Source organism: Pocillopora damicornis, chromosome 3, assembly GCF_964200805.1.
Source record: "Pocillopora damicornis chromosome 3, jaPocDami1.2, whole genome shotgun sequence".
NCBI classification, from domain to species: domain Eukaryota; kingdom Metazoa; phylum Cnidaria; class Anthozoa; order Scleractinia; family Pocilloporidae; genus Pocillopora; species Pocillopora damicornis.
In genome coordinates, this window is record NC_142672.1 from 15613042 (window position 1) to 15634445 (window position 21404).

Consider the following 21404-nt stretch of genomic DNA (forward strand, 5'->3'; position numbering starts at 1 on the left):
AATCCAAGGCTTAAGTTCAGAAAACTCTATACTACAAAGGAGTTGCAGTTCTCTGTCAGGATTTGTTTTTCCTGAACATTGTAGCCTAGATTGATTTTTCAAGTTGGGCATTTGTAAACTATGTTAATTTTTGTTATTTTTTTTACCATTTTTGCTCCTTCTTATTTTATTCTTACTTTGTTGGTATTTCCCTATCCCAGCAAATTATTATTTCAATTTTTCATGACACTTTATTATGATTCTCTTTGACATTCTCTTTGATTCTCTCTGACACTCCAAGGAATATATTGTGTCATAGAGCATTGTTTGTTGGCAGAACCTTTGCTTCCTTAGTGCTCAATGTTATAACCTACTGCTTATGAAGTCCTGTAGTTTAAACTGCAAAATGTTCTACGGGACAGATGATGTGAGATTACTGTGGGTAGCTTTGACTCTATTAAGGGCTTAATGTAGGCGTAAAAAAATTAAAGCTTGTGCACCTGTATAAATGGGTTTCCTGAAGTAAATTTTAGAATCAGAATAATGAGTTGGATTTGTTGTTGGATTTTTTATTTTAATCACTAGTGTACATGGGTGTCTCTGTGAGACATCATCTCCCAATAATTTTACAAAAGTTGTGGGTTTGAGCCCTGGCTGAGCCACCCTGTAGTATTATTATTGAATACAATTTCTCTCACATGGCTCTTTCCATGTGAAAGTTTGATTACCAGGAAAGTCATAGATAGACCTTGGACTAGCATCCCTTGGAGGGCAGTAGCTATTACAGGGTGGGCCAAATCACTGAACTGTTGTGTGGCATGAATTATTGTACCACTTCCTTTCTGAAATTCCACTTATTCTCAGATTTGTCTCATATATAATGAAGGTTAAAATTGTTTCTGCAAGTTAGATAATGTGTGGCACTTTGGGGTTTTAACTAAATCATTGACACCTCTTTCCTCATCGAGTTTCACTCTTGTTCTGACCCATCTACATTTTTTTTTTAAACTGATTTGAGCTACTTCAGCCAAGTGAGGGTAGGTACAAGTGATGTCAATGCCAAGGAATGAAGATCCATCAGAAAGGAAAGTGGTGAGGGGATTGAATTTCAAAGTTTAGACCCATTTAAGGGCACAGCTGTAGTTTTGATGATATTTCCACCCTCAAAATTTTTTTAGAGAAAGTGGTTGGGATAAAATTTGATTTACCTTTGATGCTAGTGATTATTTTCACCTTTTTTGTCTGTTAGATTGACATTATCAACTACATCTAAGCATGAAAGCAGGGGTAGATTTATGGGAGGGGTACAAGGAGTTGCACACATTGCCCTGACTAGGGTTCATTTCTGACAGACTCTCTATAAGTTGAAGTAAGTGATCCAAATGGAGCTCAGTTGCAGTGGGAAGGTGTAAAGTAGGAAATCACAACACAAAATGTTCTGTAAACCATTAGCTAGTATGACAGTTGATGTAAACAACACAGGGTATCACTGCAACAAGACCTAAATTGTATTATAACATAGCTAGTAAATTTGTCTAGTCAAATTCAATTGTGCAAGCATGCTCCATATTCCTATTGTGCATGTGCATGACAGTAAACAAATCCCTTGAGAAAAAAAATTTTCCATCCGGTTGAAAATGTTATGAAACAATTGCTTCATGTGTCAGCTGTGCATTTGTCAAGATATGAAGCTCTTGGGAAGTTTGGAGAGCACTCAAGAAGCTAGAGTTGCTCTTGAATATGCCTTGAGCAACTCTTACGCATCTTTAGTGCTCTCTAAACTTCCCATGTGCTTCATATCTTGATGAACGCATGCTGACGTATGAACCAATTGTTAATTGAAGGACACATAAGCTTCCCCTATGGTAGCAGCCACTGCTGATACCTGATTGACTTTACACAACACCAACAGCACAGACATCACTAAGAAATACATGTTCTACATGTCACTTTATTATAATCAGTAAACCAATCTTTGTTGACAATAATTTTAAAAGTTATGACAAACAGAATAATTACATAATTACATTCTGTGTCATACAATCTCATGACAAGTGTACATGAACGCCTGTACAGTATATTAAGCTAAGAACTACCAATATAACACCATGAAACCTAATTATATGCTTATGAAATCTGGTCTTAGTGTTGCACTGACTGGTTTGCTAAGCTCTTGACACAGAGCTGCACCTCAATCACGGTAATTTCAAATTGCTTTCTCTTTTACGTGCTATACTTCGACTTTGATATGACTTGTTCTATTCGCACTTTTTAGTGCTTGATGTAGCATGTTTTTACCTTGCTCTGTAAATTTGTTTTGTGTAAGGTCTAAGTTAATGAGTTTACAGTTTGGGTCTTCAAGTGCAGAGCACAGATGTGGTATGAACTGATCCATTAACTCATTTCCCTCTAGTGACAACTTAGTGAGTTTACAATTTACATCTTTAAGAGCAACCAAAAGGTGTAGAAAACCTTCATCTGTTACCTCTGGAAACTCAATTTTCAACTCGATGAGTTTACAATTTACATCTTTAAGAGCAACTAAAAGGTGTAAAAAACCTTCATCTGTTACCTCTGGAAACTCAATTTCCAACTTGGTGAGTTTACAATTTTTATGTTTAATTGCAGTAAAAAAAAGGGGAACACCTTGATCTGTTATACTGTCACTCCCGAGAAACAACTCTGTGAGTTTACAATTTACATCTTCAAGTGCACTGCACAGGTGTTGCAAACCTTCATCTGTTATGAGACAGCCACCAAGGTACAACACAGTGAGTTTACAATTCATGTCTTTCAGTGCACCACACAAGTAGAATAAGTCATCATCTTCCACACCAGTTGATATCAGATCAAGCTTCACTAGTTTACAATTTTCATCTCTGAGTGCGCTAGATATTGGTAACAGAACACTTTGTTCACCATAAAAATTCAATGAATCCCCCTTGATCAGTGATTCAGTAAGTTTCCTAATTAAATATAAAGTGTTCCTTAGCGTATTCATAGCTAGGCTCAACTGCAAAAGCTTACAATTCTTATTTCTGAGCGCAGTTTGCAGGTAGGAAACACCTTGCCCTGTTATTGCATTGTGACTTAGGTCCAAATCAGTGACTAAACAATTTTCATTTATCAGAGCATCACACAGATGTGCTAAACCTTCATCTCCCATCTTAACACCAGCAAGATCTAACTGTGTAAATTTACAGTTTTCATCTTTAAGTGCATTACTTAAGTGAAATACACCCAAGTTACCGATGTCATTTACTTCAAGATTCATTTTTGTAAGTTTACAGTTCACATCTTTAAGTGCGACAGACATGCTTAATGCACCATGGAAAGATATCATGTTTGCACTAATGTCTAACTTGGTCAGTTTACAATTTACATTTTTTAATGCTTCACACAAATGGAAAACACCCTGGTCTGTAATATCAGTTTCAACTAGGTTTAACTTTTCAAGTTTGCAATTTACATCTTTGAGTGCTTCACTCAGTCGTGAAACACCTATATCCCCCATACTATTGCCACCAAGGTCCAACTTGGTGAGTTTACAATTTGCATTTTTAAGTACATCCTGCAGATGTGATGCACCTTGGTATCTTATGTAGTTACCAGGAAGCCTCAGCTTAGTTAGTTTACAGTTAGCATCCCTTAAAGCTTCACTGAGTTGTGAAACACCTTGGTCCTGTATTTTGTTCCAACCAAGGTGTAGTGTGTTGAGTGTACAGTGTCCATCTCTAACTACACTGCACAGGAATGAAACACCTTGGTCTGATATATTGTTAGAGGACAGGTTCAACTCCATAAGGTTGTGCAGTTTGTTAATAAAGAAAACAATTGCTGCACAGTCAACAGGTGTTATTTCAGAATAAGATAAATCTATCTTATTGTTGAAAGTTTCGTTTTTCTGTAGAAGTGATGCTGCCTTTTCCACAATTGTAGCATCATTGTACTCATGCAAACATTTCATCATAAGAACAGCTTCTTGTTTGGATTTACTACTAAAGTTTAAAGAGTCACAAAGAGTTATGTATGTTAAAGAGTCACAAAGGAGGCTTACAAAACTGCCAACTGCCTCATTTGTTTGTCCACGCAGTAGACCAGCCACAAACTGAAGTACCAAGTGCCACTTTGGATCTGAAGCATTTGTGAGGATGAAATTACTAATGTCCTTGGAATCCATCTTCACTATTTCTTTGGCAGCAAGAAATTCCTGAAGAGTCAAATGAATGAAGCAGAATTGGGACTTCAATTTGAAAGGTAAAACTTCACAATCTGGCATACGATTGAACAACCCACAGTCTTCTATTCCCTTCACCTCCACTGAGTCAAACATCAGTCGTCTCTCCTGAATTCCTGTTTTTGCCAATGATCCAACCCGGTTCAAAGTTTCTTCAACTTGATCAGGGAGGCCCACATTTCCAAGAAGATAATCCTTTGTTAACAACTTCCTCTTAAATTCTGGGTGATGCTTGAAAATGAACAGCCTCAGAGCTCCTTCATAAATGTCAGTTGAAGTTGCTGGTAGAGTATTTCCTAAATGTTGTTGAAGTTTAATAAACTTTTCTAAAAGGGAACAGATAATAAAACTGTTGACAGGAATGTAGCACAAAGAGAGCAGTTCTAAATTGCTGCTGATATGACCCCATATTCTGTTTGCTGTCTCTGGATCATGTGCACAAAATTTAAGTACATATTCGTGGACTTTTTCTGGAGTAAATCCCATAATCTCAACCTTCCTGTCAAATGGCAAATGTGCAACACTCTGCACAACATTTGGTCTACACGTGGTCAAAATCGTGGCCCCAGAAAGCTGCTTTCCTTTCATCAGCTTCACGTAAAGAGCTGAAAATGGCATTTCTTCTGTTGCACTGTTTCCAGCATGTGCCCTTTCATCCTCCAGAATGCGTTCGTGGTATTTAAATTCATCCAAGCCATCAAAAACAAATAGCACTCGCTCAGGGTTGTCTAAAATATGCTGTAAGACTTCACTGTCCATGCTACCTTCTGAATACAAATGACTCAACAACTGTTTGAGAGATATCTTCTCCATTGTCTCGGTATTGAACCATCTGAATTGGAACACAAACAGATGTTGAAAGATTTTGTCACTGTCACGCAAAAGATCACTCTTGCTCCAGTCACGCGACAATTTCGTGCAAAGCAGAGACTTTCCGATGCCAGGGCGACCAACCACGAGAATTTTACGGGGATCTCGAGTATCTTCATTTGGAAGAAAAAGCTCATCAACTTTCTTTATGGCTATTGATCCATACTGGGGCTTTAAATATATATCAAATATTTCGTGTCTTTTCAACAAATCAGCGAATTCGCCACATGCTCTTCCACTGTAAATAACAAGATCGACAAAAGCGTCATCCAAAAGTCTGACTCTCTCTATTTCTGGCTGAGCAATTAAAGGTTCAAGGATCTCTGTTTCTTCGCGTATTCGTTGTCTCGTCCGGAATGTCAACTCGCTCAGCGCAATAGGGTTCCTACCCTTGCTAAAAAAGTGCCCCTCACAGAATTCGGAATCGAAGATGAACTGTTTTCTCTGTATTGCTCGCAACGAAAGATAGCATATCTCTCCAAACACAAGCAACGTAAATAGAATGTTCACTATCCAAATTCCTCTCGCGTAGACAGCATTGTCAGATGCAATGGAGTTATCACAGTTGATGGCTAAGGAATTTTCTTTGGTCGTAATAACATTTGTGGAATTTGCTGCCTCCTTCACTGTTTGAGTAAAACAGACAAATTCTGCTGGAAATCCACTTAAATAAAACACAGAGTTCTGCAAAATAATGAACAAAATCCCCCCCAAAAATCGCAAAACAAGGTGAACAAAATAAGACCAGAACACTCGGCGGGTTTTCACTCTAGGCCGACGGCGAGGGCTTTCTGGATTTGGTTTCAAGGCGATTTCAATCTCATCGACTCGCGATTTCACAAAACACCAGGAGTAGGCGATACACACTGCCAAAACGGACGCAAAACAAAACAGAACAAATCCATAGAATGGCAAACCAAAGTAGACCTGTTTGTCATATTGCCTTAGACAGTCGTCTTTAGAATCAGGAGAAGAAGGACAGCTGAATCTTCGACGCTCGCTCGTTCTTAAGACTCCAGCGGCTGTGGCAAGTGCTGTCAATGCTAAAAGATGGAAAACTGCGACAATATATCCAAAAGGACTGAAGTATTTTGCGAGTAAATACTCTTTCACGACTTCCATGGCGACTACTCATTGCTGAGGCGGAAGTACAATCACTTCTTGCCAGGCTGAAGAAATCACGCGATCTTAAATTTCCGTCAAATTATCCAACTTCCTTCACTTCTTCCAACAGGGTGCGGTGTTCATGTGGCTCTCCGAGGCCGGAGCATTCTGGGGACGATCTCTTACCGAGGAGAGTTGGAACAAGTTCGCCCCTGTCACGAAGTCACGCAACTAGAGCACAAATTCCCAGCTAAAATTCGGTCAGCATTAGATTCCATCCACCAAAACCACCTTGGTCGAGAGGGACTGAGATGGAATGATGGAAAAAAATTACGAAGCTACGACAACATGCCGATTTATCCCGATGACCCAAGTGTATTATTTGTTTGGGAAATTGCGTCAAAACTTTTTACTAAAGAAATGGTAAGTATTAATTTATTGTTCGATTGTAGTATTATAAAACATTTTACGCAATTTTATGCAGATATTTCACGTATTTAAAAGGTGCTTAGATGTTACGTAGTTTTGGTGGATGTCATTTGGGAACATCCACCAAAACTTTGACCAAAACCATCAACAATATATTTTTTAAATTTTATCTATAGCCATTGTTAGATGTTCAGGGAGACAAAAGATTTATACCACTAATTAGCAGTTAGTGCTCTGGCTAATTATTTTTTATGGTGCACAATTGCTGACCGACCAAACGTTCATAATGATTATCATAACTCTTAACACATAGAATAAAGTGGTTCTGGTGGATGTTTCTCTCCATCCACCAAAACCACCACAGAAATTTCTGCTACTTCCTTACAGAAGACTGATTTGACCTGCTATTTGGAGTACATAACCACAATCTATTTCTTTGTATGTAGAAATATTTTGGAAAGTTCTTGAGTCAGCACCTTTTATTATTGAAACCATAATCATAACATGGTGCATAATATAGAATACAAAAGGTTCTGGTGTGGTAATCATGTAATCTTGAAACAGGAGAGTTTTTAACTGACTTAAACTGATTTAAACAAACATTTGCAACAAAATTCCAGGTCCAGAAATTTCTTCCACTTTTTCCGCCAAAATCATAACCTTTAAGTACAACAAATCAGCACATTAGTAATTGTTATCAGGGGTCTGAAAATCCTATAAATCTTTCACATTTATTTCAAGTAACCTTTAATTTCACATGGATGAATAAGTATACACTCAACATGCAGAATGTCTTACAGTTTACAAACTATTTCCCTTTTTATGGATAGACAGTGAAAGGCCTTTGCCACATTGGTGAATCAAACCATTGTATACCATGCATTTTGTGATAATTGTTTGTTTTTGCTCACAATACCCAGAAAAATGGAGGGGATAAATTTAAATAGCAAATTCTATGGTTAAAATTAAATAACATTGGAAGATCAAATTAACTTTGTACTGTTTAAAATTCAGTTTTGGTTTCTTGCTTATTCCAGCCTCTTGATATTCAAAAGCATTCCTTGTCATTTTTGTGTTCTTCTGTGTACATAACTTGAAAAATAAACACAGAGAAAGGAAACCACAAAGGATTAAACTTGAAGCTAAAGCAAAGTTTAAGTTGAGCCATAGCTGATCCAAATACTGAGCACTTTGTATTGTAACCCATTTAGCAGTAAAGTTTATCTATATGTCTGCCAGCTTGTCACAAGTCTTACCCCTCTCCTTCAAAAGTCTCTATAAATAAATTTTTCTTTGTGGTCCCTAATTGATGATTAGTATATTACAGCTCCTCAATTTTCCTCTCTCAAGTCAAGGTTACTCTAAATTTAACAAAGTAATGGACTTGATAAAACTCAAACTATAACTCAGCTGGCTGCTACTTGCAACCTTAATTTCTAGATATCAGTATACAATAATCAATATGTTCTAAATAAGAACCCTAATGCTTAATTTTGCAGTGATCACCTTCCTCCTTTTCATTTGCAGACCAGACTGGAACCTCTATAGGTGTGTTTGCTTGTTTTGAGTGGGGATGGAAGAAAATGAGTCATGCCGCATATCTGATTTATTAAATCGCATTTGTTCTGTTTATACATGAGTAGAACTACCTTGTTCTCTGAAAAAAATAAAATTTCTCGCATTTTTATCTGTGCTTCGCAGTCAAACTTCCTTGTGTCTTGGACAAGAAATCTTATTTTCTTGAAAACAAAATCTTTGTTTCCAGCCTTCTGTAATAGGTAAATATAACAGTGTAAGATGAGTGACAGTGTATTTCTCAAGTTATTTTTTGGAATGTGCCAAAACGGAAGTGTCATAGCGTGATAAGGAGCAAACATATGATTGCTTGATAGAATGCAAAAAATGCAGAATTGCATATATTTTCTCCTTTGTCAGCAGCATATGTTAGTGAAAAGTTCTTACAATTGTTAACTTCTAAACCATCTTCAATTTAGCCAAGATTGAACTGTTATCACGTTTGTCATAAAAGTATTCTGAGATCAATGTCATATGACCCATTCATGTATTTGACCTTTCAAATTAGCAAGCCATAGTTGACAGAAACACAAAGGTTGAGGATAAAAAGAAATTATTATATACAGTACTTCTTCTGTATCTTTTCGTTTCCTTTTCTCTCCAGCTGTTCAATCTATGCCGTGCTTGCAATTGAACACTTTGCTTCCCAAAATTAGGAAAGGCACACCAGTAAAAAACGAATTTTTGCTCCTTAAATATCTCATGCATCTTCCCCCAGTATTTTGTGACTTCTGTCCGAGGAAGGAGGTGTAAGCATTAAATTAACCCGAATGATTCCACGATTGTGGTATCATCCAAGCCATGCCAGAGGACTTGAACTAGACAAACTAGTGAGAATGCACAATAGCGATAGCAAAGCTTTGTAATGCTAAAGAGCTATATCAAATATATATAAATATATGTTCCCGAAACCTTTGACAGCTTTAAAGAAAGAAAACTTCGTCGTCAATCCTGTTTCAAATTCCGCAATAAGTTTAAGCGCCTCATCAACAGAATTTACGTATCCTAAATTATCTGCATGTCTACCATCAATGGTTCGCGACTTAAAATTCTCGCTATGCTGTTTCTGTTTGTTCCTCAAGAATCATGGGATTTACAGCTTTTGATGTTCGGCTACATCACTTGCGGATTTCCGAGAATCTCCGGTTATGTTTTGCAAGTCATTAAATATTCCATCTCAGTCCCTCTCGACCGAGGTGGTTTTGGTGGATGGAATCTAATGCTGACCCTAAAATTCATAGGTTGACACAAAGACGACTTTTTGAGTACAACAGCTTTGTCATTTTCCTGAAATATAGTTTATTTTCTTTTTGTTCATCTTGATCTTGTGTGCACAGCTGTATATTAAAAAAATTGGCCTCAAAATAACAAGGTTCACAGCTGATATTGTAAGATGTCTCTATAAAGCGGAAAATGTGACGATGCTAATTTTTCGTGTGGCTTTCAAGAGGAGGAAGGTGGAGATTGAATAGATATGACGGAAAAGCCTTTAGGTATCGTGGTTGTTGGATTGGGAATCGCTGGAAAAGTCAGAGTAAGAGATTTGAAGCAGAAAGTTTTAGGAGACAGTGTTGTTCTTCGTGGAGTGATATCCAGGTGAGATTGATCGGATTCAGTGGTTGTTAACTTATTGGGTAATACACTTACGCATGCCTTTTCATAATCGTTTGCTTCTTTCCCTCAAAGTAGATGGCGGAAGCAACCCCAGAATTATATAGCTCTTTAAAAGCCCATCTAGAGTTCATGACAGGCGGGAATGGGGAGGAGGGGTGTGAAGGATGGAGGACGGAATTCCATCGCATGTTATGATGATTTAAACAGCTTGCTGTGTAGTAGGGTTTGGTAGTTTAATTCTTTGATCTCGAGTTAGTTTCCATTGAAAGAGAACTGAGAAGAATGTAATTTAGTTTGCTGTTTTAAAAAGGATTTTAAAACCCGTCAGTCTTTTGACCTTGCCTACAGCACAAATTTGATCAGAAGTATTCAAGTAAGTCTGTGATATTTTTTAGTCACCCACAGTTACCTTTGCATGAATGAAGGTATGCTTAAAGTTATTTTTGAATGAAATAGGTTAAATTAATTCTATTTATTTGTGTGGATGGTTTATTTTGTGTAGTTGATTATACTTTTTAGGTGATTTCATTTATTTAATAATTTTAATAGGAGGCAAGTAGAAGATGATCTACCTGTTCTAGACTGGGATGAAGCCTTGACAAGAGATGATGTGGATGCTTTTGTCATTTGTACAGAAAATGACACCCATGAAGAGTATGCCAGGTGATCATGATCTTATAAATGACTTTTTCTTCTTCCTAATTCATCAAAACTTGGGAGATGTAATAATGTAGTGGTTAATTAGCATATGTTATAGGTATTGTGGAAGGCTCTATCTTCTGTGTCCTTATTATTTCCTTTTGGCCAATTCTCTTATAGCACAATTTTCACTTTACAGAAAAATCCTAGAACATGGAAAGCATGTTTTGGTGGATTTTCCTCTATGTTTGACAGCGGAGGGTGGTAAAAAGATCTTTGATTTAGCAGAAAGTAAAGGTATGTACATAAAATTTTCTGTATATAACTGTGAAATACCTGAATATAGTTATAGGTTTAATGTGTGTCCTTGGGTGTGATAAGAATGTGAAATAATTTACATCAGGCTTACTTAATATACAGATGTTTCTTCATGATATATTTTATGCGTGGAAATAATTTGAGAATTAGAAATAATTTGATTTTCTGCTTCCTTTTTGTGACGTTGTATAGTATGGGAGATCTTGTGGGGAAAAATATTATGTCAAGACTATATAAAATGGCTACTGGAACTAATGGTCTGTTTGTATAAGCTGATTTAGAAGGGCCCGGTAAGAGGGGACTGCAACCTGTTCAGACATTGTTTTCACAGCATTTTTTGAACTGTTATTTTTATGTTCTTAAATAAGTTACTGTAGCAATTAGGGCCGTTTTTCCTGCCAGTTGCTTTTAATTTCCATTTTCACCCCCCTTGTTTTTGGTTTGTGGTTGTGTTGGCTAAGATTGTAAAATTCCCTCCTAGAAACAAAGTAGAGTTTCCATTCAGTGAGCCATACTGTGGAATGGTTTTGAAGTTTTTTTTTTCGGTTTTCAGGGTTGACCTGTCATGTTGAAGACATAGCTCTTCTTCTTGATTCCCACAAGGATATGAAGCACGCTATTCAAAACAAAAATGTTCCTTTTATTGAGGGTACCATTCGTCTAGATGCCAGATTTCTCAAGGAGTGGATCGCTGACATAAGGCGAGCTGGGTTTCCAAGTTTCTCTGGAATTTCACAATTGGAGATTTTGTATGATTTGTTTGGTGAGCTATCATTACAAGAAGCTCACTTTGAAAATGAAACTGATCTTCATCGCCTTACTTGTAAATTACACACCTTAGACAACAGGTAAGTTAGACATTTCAGAAAATTAGCCTCTTTTATTGATTGTGATACAATTGTCTGGCTAAAGAAAGTTACACAATTCAAATCTGTCCCAGAGTGCTAGAAATTGTCTTTAGAGAGTTTCAAATTTCATTTTTTTTCAGGGGAGCATGACTCCAGACCCGTTAAGAAGAGATTGCAAAAATGAAAAAAATGTAGTGGGGTGTTTTGTCATGAAAGAGTAACAATTTTTATCTATTACAAATTGCAGTGGACATGTTTATATTATGTGGGCTGATTGATGAACATACTCTTGGCAAAAATTTTTTTGAAAGCAATTCTGCGAAAGAATATATGACTATATTCCATGTTTGCCTTCAATTGCTCCCCCTTCATACATACCAAAAGGCAAATTTTGTTGTAAGGAGAAGGGGGAAGTTTTGTAATTGTTATTTTTTATTGAAAAAAAGCAGGGTGTCTCCAAAAGTTATGTTGAAGGTTATGGTTACTGGGGCTGCATTTTGCCCAACTGAAATATTTTCTGATTATAAATCATTTTGTAGGCCATTAACTTGGATAAGTGAACGAGTACGTGGTGGGAAACCAAGGCAAGCATCCCAGGAGTATAAATTTGAAGATGGTACTACTGTGACACCAGCGCCTGTTTCCAAACCCTCTGGTCCACCTCCCCCTGGCCACAAGGGACTGTTTGCAAGGGATCTAGAGATATTTCTCTCTGAGGTACGGGGGGAGCGCAGCTCTGATGAAATTGCTCAAGACAAGAAACGAGTGCTTTACTGCCTCGAGTTGGCAGAAAAGATTGAAACAATGGCCAAAACTGGAACCTGTTCTTAGTACATAACTCCAAATACTGATAGTATCAAGTGGACAATTTGAAAATACGCTTAACCCCAAAAAAGGGATATCAATGAAAATAGCTTTCATAGAACTTCAAAGAAGCCAGTGAAGGATTGTTGCAATAAAATGTAACGTCTTTTATTTAGAAGCGATCTGTTGCTATGTTTCTTGTGGGTGTGTTACTTTTGCTTCATGGTTTTTCACTAACTAGTTTCGTGACGCACCAAATTTTGTAAAAAGGAATGGCCTATTTTAGCGCGGTCTCTTCGCTGGGCATGCGCAGAAAATCTGCAGCGTTACCTATTGCAGAGCATTTCGTCAAAAGAATATTCAGGCAAATGACTGATACAAATGACTGTACACACCTGCGTACCGCAGTTAAGTCACGAAAGGACGGAACTGAACGGGAACGTATTAGTTTGTACTATGACTCCAAAAATATCCGTCAATGAATCTTTTCATGTGTGACTTTCCTATACGAGACTCGACAAACAAGAATTTTGAAAGTATTAACTAATGTCACGCCATTTAAATAGAAAATCGAAAAATTTAGCTTGCAATAAGAATGTCAGCCATCTAGAACCACGAAACTTTCACTACGCAAGCCACAAAAACGTTCAGCAGAACAAGGACTGCTGCTGCTGATGATGGACGCTGCATGGATTATGAAAATGTCTAATCAAGATCTCTTCACTCTTTTTTAGATTCTCCTAGGTTTTCCGTAACCTTTCACCCCTGAAAATACCATAACTCTAGAGAGATTATTATCGTTGATGGTAGAAAATGATAAAAGTAATACATTTTTAAAGCGTGTTATTCTGAAAAGTTAAAAAATCTTTTAGAGACGGGCATAACCAAATAAACGTGGTATTGCAATAAATCACAAAGTTCCAAACTCAGAGGAGTAATGGGGGAAAGTTTCTAAAGAAACTCTACTGCTGTGTTTAGTAGGTGGTGAAGTGGTGGGGGGGGGGGGTTGTAAGATAATTTCGTTTGAGTTAATGATGTTCATTGGCCACGGTATGCAGAGAGTTTCTAAAGCTTCGTTTCGAGGGTTAGCCTTTCGTCAAAGGAGTTAACTTTTTTTATTCAAGACATTACGCGACAAAAAAAGAATCTTTAATAATTAATACATTTTATTTTGCCTTTCCAGATATTACAAAGCCCTGTAGTAATCAGTCAACTAGCTAAAAATAAACCAAGTTGAATATAATACTTAAATAAAGTATGAGTCAAAAGCTCGTGACTGCAATTTTTATATAGACTACGTGCAGTCCCTCCTTTTTGGCGAAGTCACACACACCAGTCAAAAAATAAAATAAAAATCAGTGAAAAAAATTAATGTAAGCGCGCCGCGTAGAACGAGGAAGTGAGGCGCGCAGAGGGACTGCACGTAGTCTAGATTTTATAAGACTAAGAACCAGCGTCAGTGAAGGAAGAAAATGCCCGCGTCTGGTAGACAAAACTTAATAAGAATAGAAACGTATAGACAGATACAGCCAAAAGAGGGTACAAAAATCCCTTTGCTAATGTCTCTGAATGCAACGTGTCCACATGTAAAGGGAGAGAAAACATTTTCAACCCTGTTAAATTGTAAGCTGTCGTTAACTCAATACATCATCCAACAAGCAGATAATGAGAGTAGAGGGTTTAATGCTAATAAAGCACTTAATTGTTTTCATTACAAAAATCTACTTTGAGCTGTCATGGAAGCTACAAGGGAGGAGCCCACCCAATCTGAGAAGGCAAAGGGTTTTTAATTAAGGCGTTCAGGAGTCATAAAAATTTTTACTAATTCAGTTAGAGTAGAACATTTATGTTCCTTAAATCAAAAGAATGATTGTAATAACAGCTTTTACAAAATCGTTTCTTTAACTGAGACTCGAAGAATATAAAGAGAAAATATCAGGGCTTCCGACCCTTGCGGAATAAACAACAGGGCATTGATCTCTAAACGGGGGGAGAAAACAAGAAAACAGGGAGAATCAGAGGTGAGAGGTAAATTTTGGCTGATTCCCCTTCACCTCACATACTTCAGGTTTACTGAAAGCTTCCTTAAGGAATATTCTTGTATTATTTCTGTGCTCCTTCTTTTTCCCTGCGTTTAAGTTGGTAACCCTTTTCAAACCTACCCTCCTATCAATAATTACAGTTCCTAAGCGAGCAGCTCACCCTATACGTCATTACATAAAACTGTTTTTAACAACCTATTCGTATTTGACAGAAAAAACTGAGAGGAAATAGTTGCCTTCGTTGTAAGGATCCTGGCTTCTAACGGTGACTTTTAGCCTTTAATTTTTTCAAGGACTTGTGAAGTAAAGCAATTTGAATAACCAGAGCGACTGTGGCAATTAATACGAAGAAGAACACAACAAGACATGCCGTCAAGATGTATTCTGTTTGAGAAAACAGTGCAAATCCTGAGAAAAAACAAGAATAAAGACAGCTGAGTAGGTGCGACACGAAAACAAATTGAAAAGAGACAATTTTGAGGTCTGTGTACAGCATAAGCCTGTGTAACTAGCATTTTTTTGTGCGCTAAGCGATGAGCAGGGAAGCTTCAAGACTACGAAAAGATAAACTTATCTTCAGTAGAAAGGCTTCGAAGGGCTTCACCGTTCATCACTTTAGCATACCAATCCATTCAGATAACCCGGCTGGCAAAGCATGTAACTACAGTTCACGATTTTCTCACATTTCGCCGACTGCTTCGTCCTCTATCGAGGAGGTATGATTATTTTTTTTATCTCCTCATGAGCGCATAAATTTTCACTTATCAAATCCAATGAACTGACTGACAAAGAGGGGGAAAGGGCCCAAATGTTGATATTGATCGTAAAATAGCTTATATCAGAGTCTGCGCCCAGCTGTGGTATTAGTCGTACAGTACCCAACATCTAAGGGTCTATGCCTAAATGTTGATATTGACAATTAAATACCTCACAACTAGGAGTCTGTGCCCGGATGTGGATATTTATCGTAAAATATCTTACATCGAGGAGTCTGTGCCCAGATGTTGATATTTATCGTAAAATATCTTACACCGAGGAGTCTGTACCCAGATGTTGATATTTATCGTAAAATATCTTATACCGAGGAGTCTGTACCCAGATGTTGATATTTATCGTAAAACATCTTACATCGAGGAGTTTGTGCTCAGATGTTGATTTTAGTCGTAAAGTACTTTACACCGAGGAGTCTATGCCCAGTTTTTGATACTGATTGTCACGTACAGATTTCAAATCCATCACCGATCAGCCTGAACCTCTCGGCCACGCCTTTGCGCAAAACCTGCTTAATCTAAAAACTAACCTTTGGTTGGGGTACTTGTTGTAGGTGTAATCACTGTTGCGCTCACAGAGCTGCTCGTTGGTTGAGACTTGGAAGGAGTAATGGTTATAGTTTTCTCATTGGTCACCTGAGATGAGATCATGGTCGAGCTTTGCTTAGTTCTTGTACTGATGGCTGTGCTTTTTATCTTCGTGGAACTTATTATTGTACTATGATTTGCGACAGGACTCGTCGCTGTGCTATGATTTTTCGCGGCTCTTGAGGATTTTTGCTGAACTATTATCAAACTCGATGATGAACTGCTTTGTGAGGTGGAAATGCTTTCATTTGAAGAAGCCCCAAATATGGAAGATGGTGTCACCAGATATCTTGATGAGGAGACCTGTGGTGAGGGGAACTGGCTCGACGAGATATTTGATACAATTTGCGTAAAGCCATGCGTACTGCTTACCGTAACAGCTAAGAAGGGAGAAACTGGAAAGAAGTCTTGAATTAATCAAGGCAGTCGGTACTAGTCGGCAGTTTACTTAATTTTATCGTGTTTGCGTTACTATGCTCTTATCACCTATGTGAATTTCACACCCAGAGTGCTTGGACTAAGCTTACATCGAGGTCTCTTAACTGAATCAAGTATGAATTTCAGCTCATAGTTCACCGCGTGCCCCTCCAGGGATTGAGCAGCGGTGTTTTTCATTATCGGCTTTCATTTCGATTTTGAAGAATGACCAATAAGCGGGTAGCAAAGAGACGGGGCGGGGGGGGGGTGGGGGGTGTTCCTGATCTGGGCTGCTTAGGAAAATTCACGAGTCACGAATTTAAAAGGGAGAAATTCAAATCTGTCTTTTTGTGTGCGAGGTTTCTGGGAAACCTTGAGACTTTCATGAAATGAAAAAGAATATTTGCGGCCGGGCCACGTACATTTCAGGAGGCAAATCACGCCTCACTCACGAATCCCAATCGAGTACAACGTTAACGTCATTTCTCTTTCCAGCAAAGTTAAGGATTGAAAGAGTTATAATCAAGGCAATAAAATCACTTTCTTTATACATCATTAGACTATTAACTGTTAATTAATACATCATTAAACTATTAATAATTGTAAACAAGGTAATGAAGAGTCGTGAGTTGGGAGAATTAATGGTTAGATTATCAGGGTTCTAGAACGGTTCGGCTGGTTTTTGTAGGTGTTCAGTAATTCAGTCTAAAACTGATTTGCTAAGGGTACCCGGTAATTCAATGCTCAGGTAGGCTTTCTTGATGTTCCATACAATAAGACTTGGAGGCTTTGAAAATTCTGTCCTAGAAGTAATCAGTAAATAGATTTCCGGCTTCAGCAAATCTATAGTACCGATAATCCCCAAGCATGTAATCAAATATTCCACTATTTCGCCAATAATTAGTATGTTCATCAAATGGATTTCATGTTGCCGCGCTTCTGTTCAGTGATAGATCACTGATGACGTCAACATGTGGCTGGTAGGAAAGACGGAAGTAGCACATAAGGCTCAGACGAGTGTGTCAGATGTTCTCACCACATCAGACCCACGGCAACACGAAGTCTATTTGTTTTATATAATAAATACAGAAGCAAAATGTCGTTGATGGTGAAGTCATCAATGCGTTTGTTCAATAGCTTATAGGCAAGAACCAATCAAAACAAGTGTATGATTCAGCCTATTTTATAAATGTTCATAACTAAAATAAACTATGGTCAGATTTGGAGATCCTCTGTTAAAATCAATTGGCGATAATCTGGGCAGCTCGATATCCGTACATAGTTTATTATCTCTTGGTACCTGGCTAATATCGTAATCACATTTGAGTAAATTCTTTGAACCGATCAACAGCCAATTTTTAACACGGTTATCTTTACATCCTTTTAATTTAGTTGGATTGTTCATCTCCTTGACTTAAATTGCTCTAATTCTTCTGTTATCAGTGCAAGGGCGCTGGTCGAGGGGCTGTGGTATATATGTAAAACCACTCAAAGCGACAACAGCAATAAAAGAACCTCGCTCGTGTTTCCACGAAATTCTACCGATCATGGTGAAATTATTCCCTTCTGCCAAATTTTACCTATTTCTCGAAACAGAGATCAGTCCTTCCTAAAGCATAGTCCAATCACTGGACACACTCATCTGCGCCCCATTCAGGGTTGAGCCCGTGCGTGGCCTTAGCCGCCGGGGCTCAACCCTCTTATAATGTGTAGAAGAAAGAGCTTAAGAGCTGGAACATTTAAATCACTAAATTTGAACCACTTCAAGGTACAATAATTATTGTCTTGCCATAGGTAAGTTAGATGCTTTCTTTTGTGCCCGATTTTGGTAACTGAAATTTTTTTATCCAATTTTTGACAAGTTCACCTGTGGTTACTCTTTTAATCATAGAATTTTTTTTAAACGCTACAGTGAGGTTTTGCCACAAGATGTGTGTGTGGGAGCAAACAGTAGATTCTTGAAATTCTGCAATACCAAGGTGACGACCTGGTGCCCAAATTTTCCATCTGTTTCACATACTGCTTGTCCGAAAACAAGAGGACGTTACTTCGGAAAGATACGTGTTTACAGTCTAACAACACAACCGACTCTGCCTTAAACTGTAAGCTACAGTTCTTGGTTAAAAAAAGTGAACTTCGTGAATGTTTTGGTATTCATTTTAATCGTAATTGGATTATACTCATGTAGCCGAATAAAGTGCATTGCTGTTAAGTTAGTACTTAGAGTTTTAGGTGATGAATTTTGTATTCGAACCAGAGATAGCAAGAATATATCAATGCGAAACTTGTACATACAAACAAATCTTGAAATGAACCTTGAAATGGACGATCTTGAAATTGATCGTGGTCGGATTAATGATTGATAAGAAACAGCGAGGTCAGGATACCGTGACGGCTTCAAACCCTAGTTCTCTGCATCAAACCCTGTAACTCGTTTCTTGATGAAAATTAGCTCAAACAAAGACTTACCTGACTTTTGAGGTGTGCTCCTGTCTAGAGTGGAAATTGCAGCTAAAACAGAGAAAAATAGATACGAAACTGAGTACCATTTTCGAACACGAAAGGTTATCCGTGATCAAGCTGTGTCTTTGTGCGGTAGCAAGTTAAATTCAGAACAAGTCAATTAAATAGTCGAACGATTTGAAATATAACTTTAGAAATATCCACCACTGTTTTGTTTTAAGCTACAGTTCTTGGTTAAAAAAAAGTGGACTTCGTGAATCTTTTGGTATTCATTTTAATCGTAATTGGATGCATTGCTGTTAGGTTAGTACTTAGAGCTTTAGGAGATGAATTCTGTATTCGAACCAGAGATAGCAAGAATATATCAATGCGAAACTTGTACATACAAACAAATCTTGAAATGAACCTTGAAATGGACGATCTTGAAATTGATCGTGGTCGGATTAATGATTGATAAGAAACAGCGAGGTCAGGATACCGTGACGGCTTCAAACCCTAGTTCTCTGCATCAAACCCTGTAACTCGTTTCTTGATGAAAATTAGCTCAGACAAAGACTTACCTGACTTTTGAGGTGTGCTCCTGTCTAGAGTGAAAATTGCAGCTAAAACAGAGAAAAATAGATACAAAACTGAGTACCATTTTCGAACACGAAAGGTTATCCGTGATCAAGCTGTGTCTTTGTGCGGTAGCAATTTAAATTCAGAACAAGTCAATTAAATGGTCGAACGATTTGAAATATAACTTTAGACACCACTGTTTTATTTTAAACAGTCTAGCAATCAATCAAAATACAAGGCAACGAGAATCGAAAAACAATGAAGGAAAAAAAATGTCACACTCTCGAGAGGCCATACTATACTTGCTTTAAACATTCTTCGTTCGAGTGTTTGTTTCCAATCAACATGATCAGTGCTTTGTCTGCTCAAATATCTCACATTTACATGCATTTACATTACAGTCTTGCTCATAATTAGCTCGGAATAATCTCGTTAGGTCATTTAGACACGTCTTATAAAGATGATGCAAATTATCAAGCAAGTAGAGCACATCAAAATTGAAGAACAGAAGTGCTGAAATGTGCGCGTATCCGTGACAACTGCTATTTTTTACCACCCGGAAATCAGTGAAATATTGCGTTCGGCACGATATACAACTTTATCTGAAACAATTTTTCCTTCATAAAACCAGACTGAAGCCTTAGCATTAGGCAGCTTTTACAAATTTGTGTCTCATTTCGCTTAACAGGGGTTCGCAAATTGTCAAAACGTCGTTTAAAACTAGAAAGGTTTAACTACGTAAATGTGTGGAGTTGTGTTGTCTCTCGCTGTTTCGCTTTAAAAATTACTTCATTTTACTTACACGTGCTTGAGTTTTGTGCTTGTACCTCCGGCGTTTTGAAAAATGTACAAACTAAAGTACAGAAGAGCAGGAAACCGACAGTATTCGAATCAGCCATGCCGTACTCTTGTTGCCCTGCTTAGACAAAGGCAGCTAGAAATATTTTTGTAAATATGAAACCTAGGCATTAGCTTAATCACTGACCCGCAACGAAGGAAGTCATACCTTCCTCGACGTCACAATTGAAATAGTTTTAGTGTTACTGTAGAAACATGGATTAATTAGAGATGATCTTTGGACGCACATGGGAACTTAATGATTATGTGCAGCTACTAGCTTTGGAAAAGATCGCGTTTCCAATACCAGAGTTAACATCTTAAGTTAATGTCGAAGCGCGGGAAGGTGTATTGCCACCACATACATGCATAGTAATTAGTACATGCAAAACTCCAGAAATCCGGTAAAATACCTACCTATGTTTACATTTTGGTATCCATCCGTGAAAAATTGTACTTCATAAATAAATCAGTGAGTTTGACAGATTCGCTCTCATCAAATTGCTGCTGTTTACGATATATGAAATATTGAATAAGAACTTTGCTCCGCTGGAATTGCCTGTTCAGTGCGTGAATGCTGACCGTAACCCTCACACTAATCCACACTTCCCTCTGTGATTGCTAAGGCGGTAGTAAATTGGAAGTAAGAAAAAACAAGACTGAAAAAGAAATGAGAGGGAAACTTTGAAAAGTGCCAGGACTTAGTAGAGACGCTCGATCACTCGAGTGAACCTCCAGTTTTATGATTCCGATCCAGGAATAAGGAGAAAATTTTAATTAATTGCAAAACAGTTTCCAAAAGTGCATTCACTTTACGTCGCGCTGTGATTGGTCCTGAAAACTCGCGCCATTTCCTATCGTAACCACGGTGATGTTCATTTTCTTTTGCATCAGACAGTTTCCTTGATCTTTGTTTGAAATGAAAAGACAAAAGAGAGGAAAAAAGTTGAGAAAATGATCAGAAAAAAAACCAACAAATAAAACAAAAAGGACAACAAAAACGAAACAAAGAGAAAGCAAATAAAAAAAATCTTAGACCGTATTTTAGAACATTTAAATGTCGAATGATGAAATGGAACATTAGCAGCTTATGATGGTCAAATATGGCCGTATTGCTCACTAACAGTGCAATTGTTCCACAAAACTTAGTAAAAGCGATTATGTAGAAAAACAAGGGCATACTCTGGTTGGCCTGACCCACCTATATGGGAAAACAGTAATAATTATATTACGTGCGCACTGATTTATCAAAACTGTGACCAAGTACTATTAAATACAATTGGAGAGAGTATTTCAAGACAAACACTTCAAG

General features: G+C 37.6%; 3 protein-coding genes and 1 long non-coding RNA gene across 5 annotated transcripts; 2 read left to right on the forward strand and 2 right to left on the reverse strand.

Annotated features, from left to right (window-relative positions):
* Positions 1–1916: 1916 nt before the first annotated feature.
* On the reverse strand, positions 1917–6349 carry LOC113668010 (uncharacterized). The gene has a single exon (XM_027183891.2). The coding sequence runs from the start codon at positions 6206–6208 to the stop codon at positions 2210–2212; it is 3999 nt and encodes a 1332-aa protein (XP_027039692.2). The 5' UTR covers positions 6209–6349; the 3' UTR covers positions 1917–2209.
* A 125-nt stretch (positions 6350–6474) lies between these two features.
* LOC149048484 (uncharacterized) lies at positions 6475–8312 on the forward strand. Its single transcript, XR_016185215.1, has 2 exons — positions 6475–6613; positions 8147–8312. It is a non-coding gene; the product is annotated as an uncharacterized LOC149048484 (long non-coding RNA).
* Positions 8313–9368: 1056 nt separating this feature from the next.
* Positions 9369–12595, forward strand: LOC113668012 (biliverdin reductase A). The gene is made up of 5 exons (XM_027183895.2): positions 9369–9790; positions 10358–10471; positions 10647–10744; positions 11319–11613; positions 12153–12595. The coding sequence occupies exons 1-5, from the start codon at positions 9669–9671 to the stop codon at positions 12442–12444; spliced, it is 921 nt and encodes a 306-aa protein (XP_027039696.2). The 5' UTR covers positions 9369–9668; the 3' UTR covers positions 12445–12595.
* Positions 12596–13565: 970 nt separating this feature from the next.
* On the reverse strand, positions 13566–20263 carry LOC113668013 (uncharacterized). Of its 2 annotated transcripts, XM_089201569.1 has the most exons (5): positions 20058–20263; positions 19258–19299; positions 18704–18745; positions 15760–16212; positions 13566–14867 (listed from the first exon to the last, which is right to left on the reverse strand). In XM_089201569.1, exons 1-5 carry the CDS (start codon positions 20152–20154, stop codon positions 14719–14721), a joined length of 783 nt encoding a protein of 260 aa, XP_089057695.1. In that variant the 5' UTR covers positions 20155–20263; the 3' UTR covers positions 13566–14718. The 2 variants fall into 2 exon arrangements, with proteins under 2 accessions (XP_089057695.1, XP_089057697.1); XM_089201571.1 differs by lacking the exon at positions 19258–19299 and having other exon boundaries at positions 20058–20233.
* Between the last annotated feature and the right edge of the window lie 1141 nt (positions 20264–21404).

Bases quoted from the DNA above. Each gene is read 5' to 3' on its own strand.
- LOC113668010 (XM_027183891.2), bottom strand. From the start codon at position 6,208: ATGGAAGTCGTGAAAGAGTATTTACTCGCAAAATACTTCAGTCCTTTT.
- LOC113668012 (XM_027183895.2), top strand. From the start codon at position 9,669: ATGACGGAAAAGCCTTTAGGTATCGTGGTTGTTGGATTGGGAATCGCT. The intron at 10,472-10,646 runs GTGATCATGATC...TTCACTTTACAG, and splicing joins ACCCATGAAGAGTATGCCAG to AAAAATCCTAGAACATGGAA. The intron at 11,614-12,152 runs GTAAGTTAGACA...ATCATTTTGTAG, and splicing joins TTACACACCTTAGACAACAG to GCCATTAACTTGGATAAGTG.
- LOC113668013 (XM_089201569.1), bottom strand. From the start codon at position 20,154: ATGGCTGATTCGAATACTGTCGGTTTCCTGCTCTTCTGTACTTTAGTT. The intron at 16,213-18,703 runs GTAAGTCTTTGT...ACTTCTTTCCAG, and splicing joins GAGCACACCTCAAAAGTCAG to TTTCTCCCTTCTTAGCTGTT. The intron at 14,868-15,759 runs GTTAGTTTTTAG...GTTTTTTCTCAG, and splicing joins AACAAGTACCCCAACCAAAG to GATTTGCACTGTTTTCTCAA.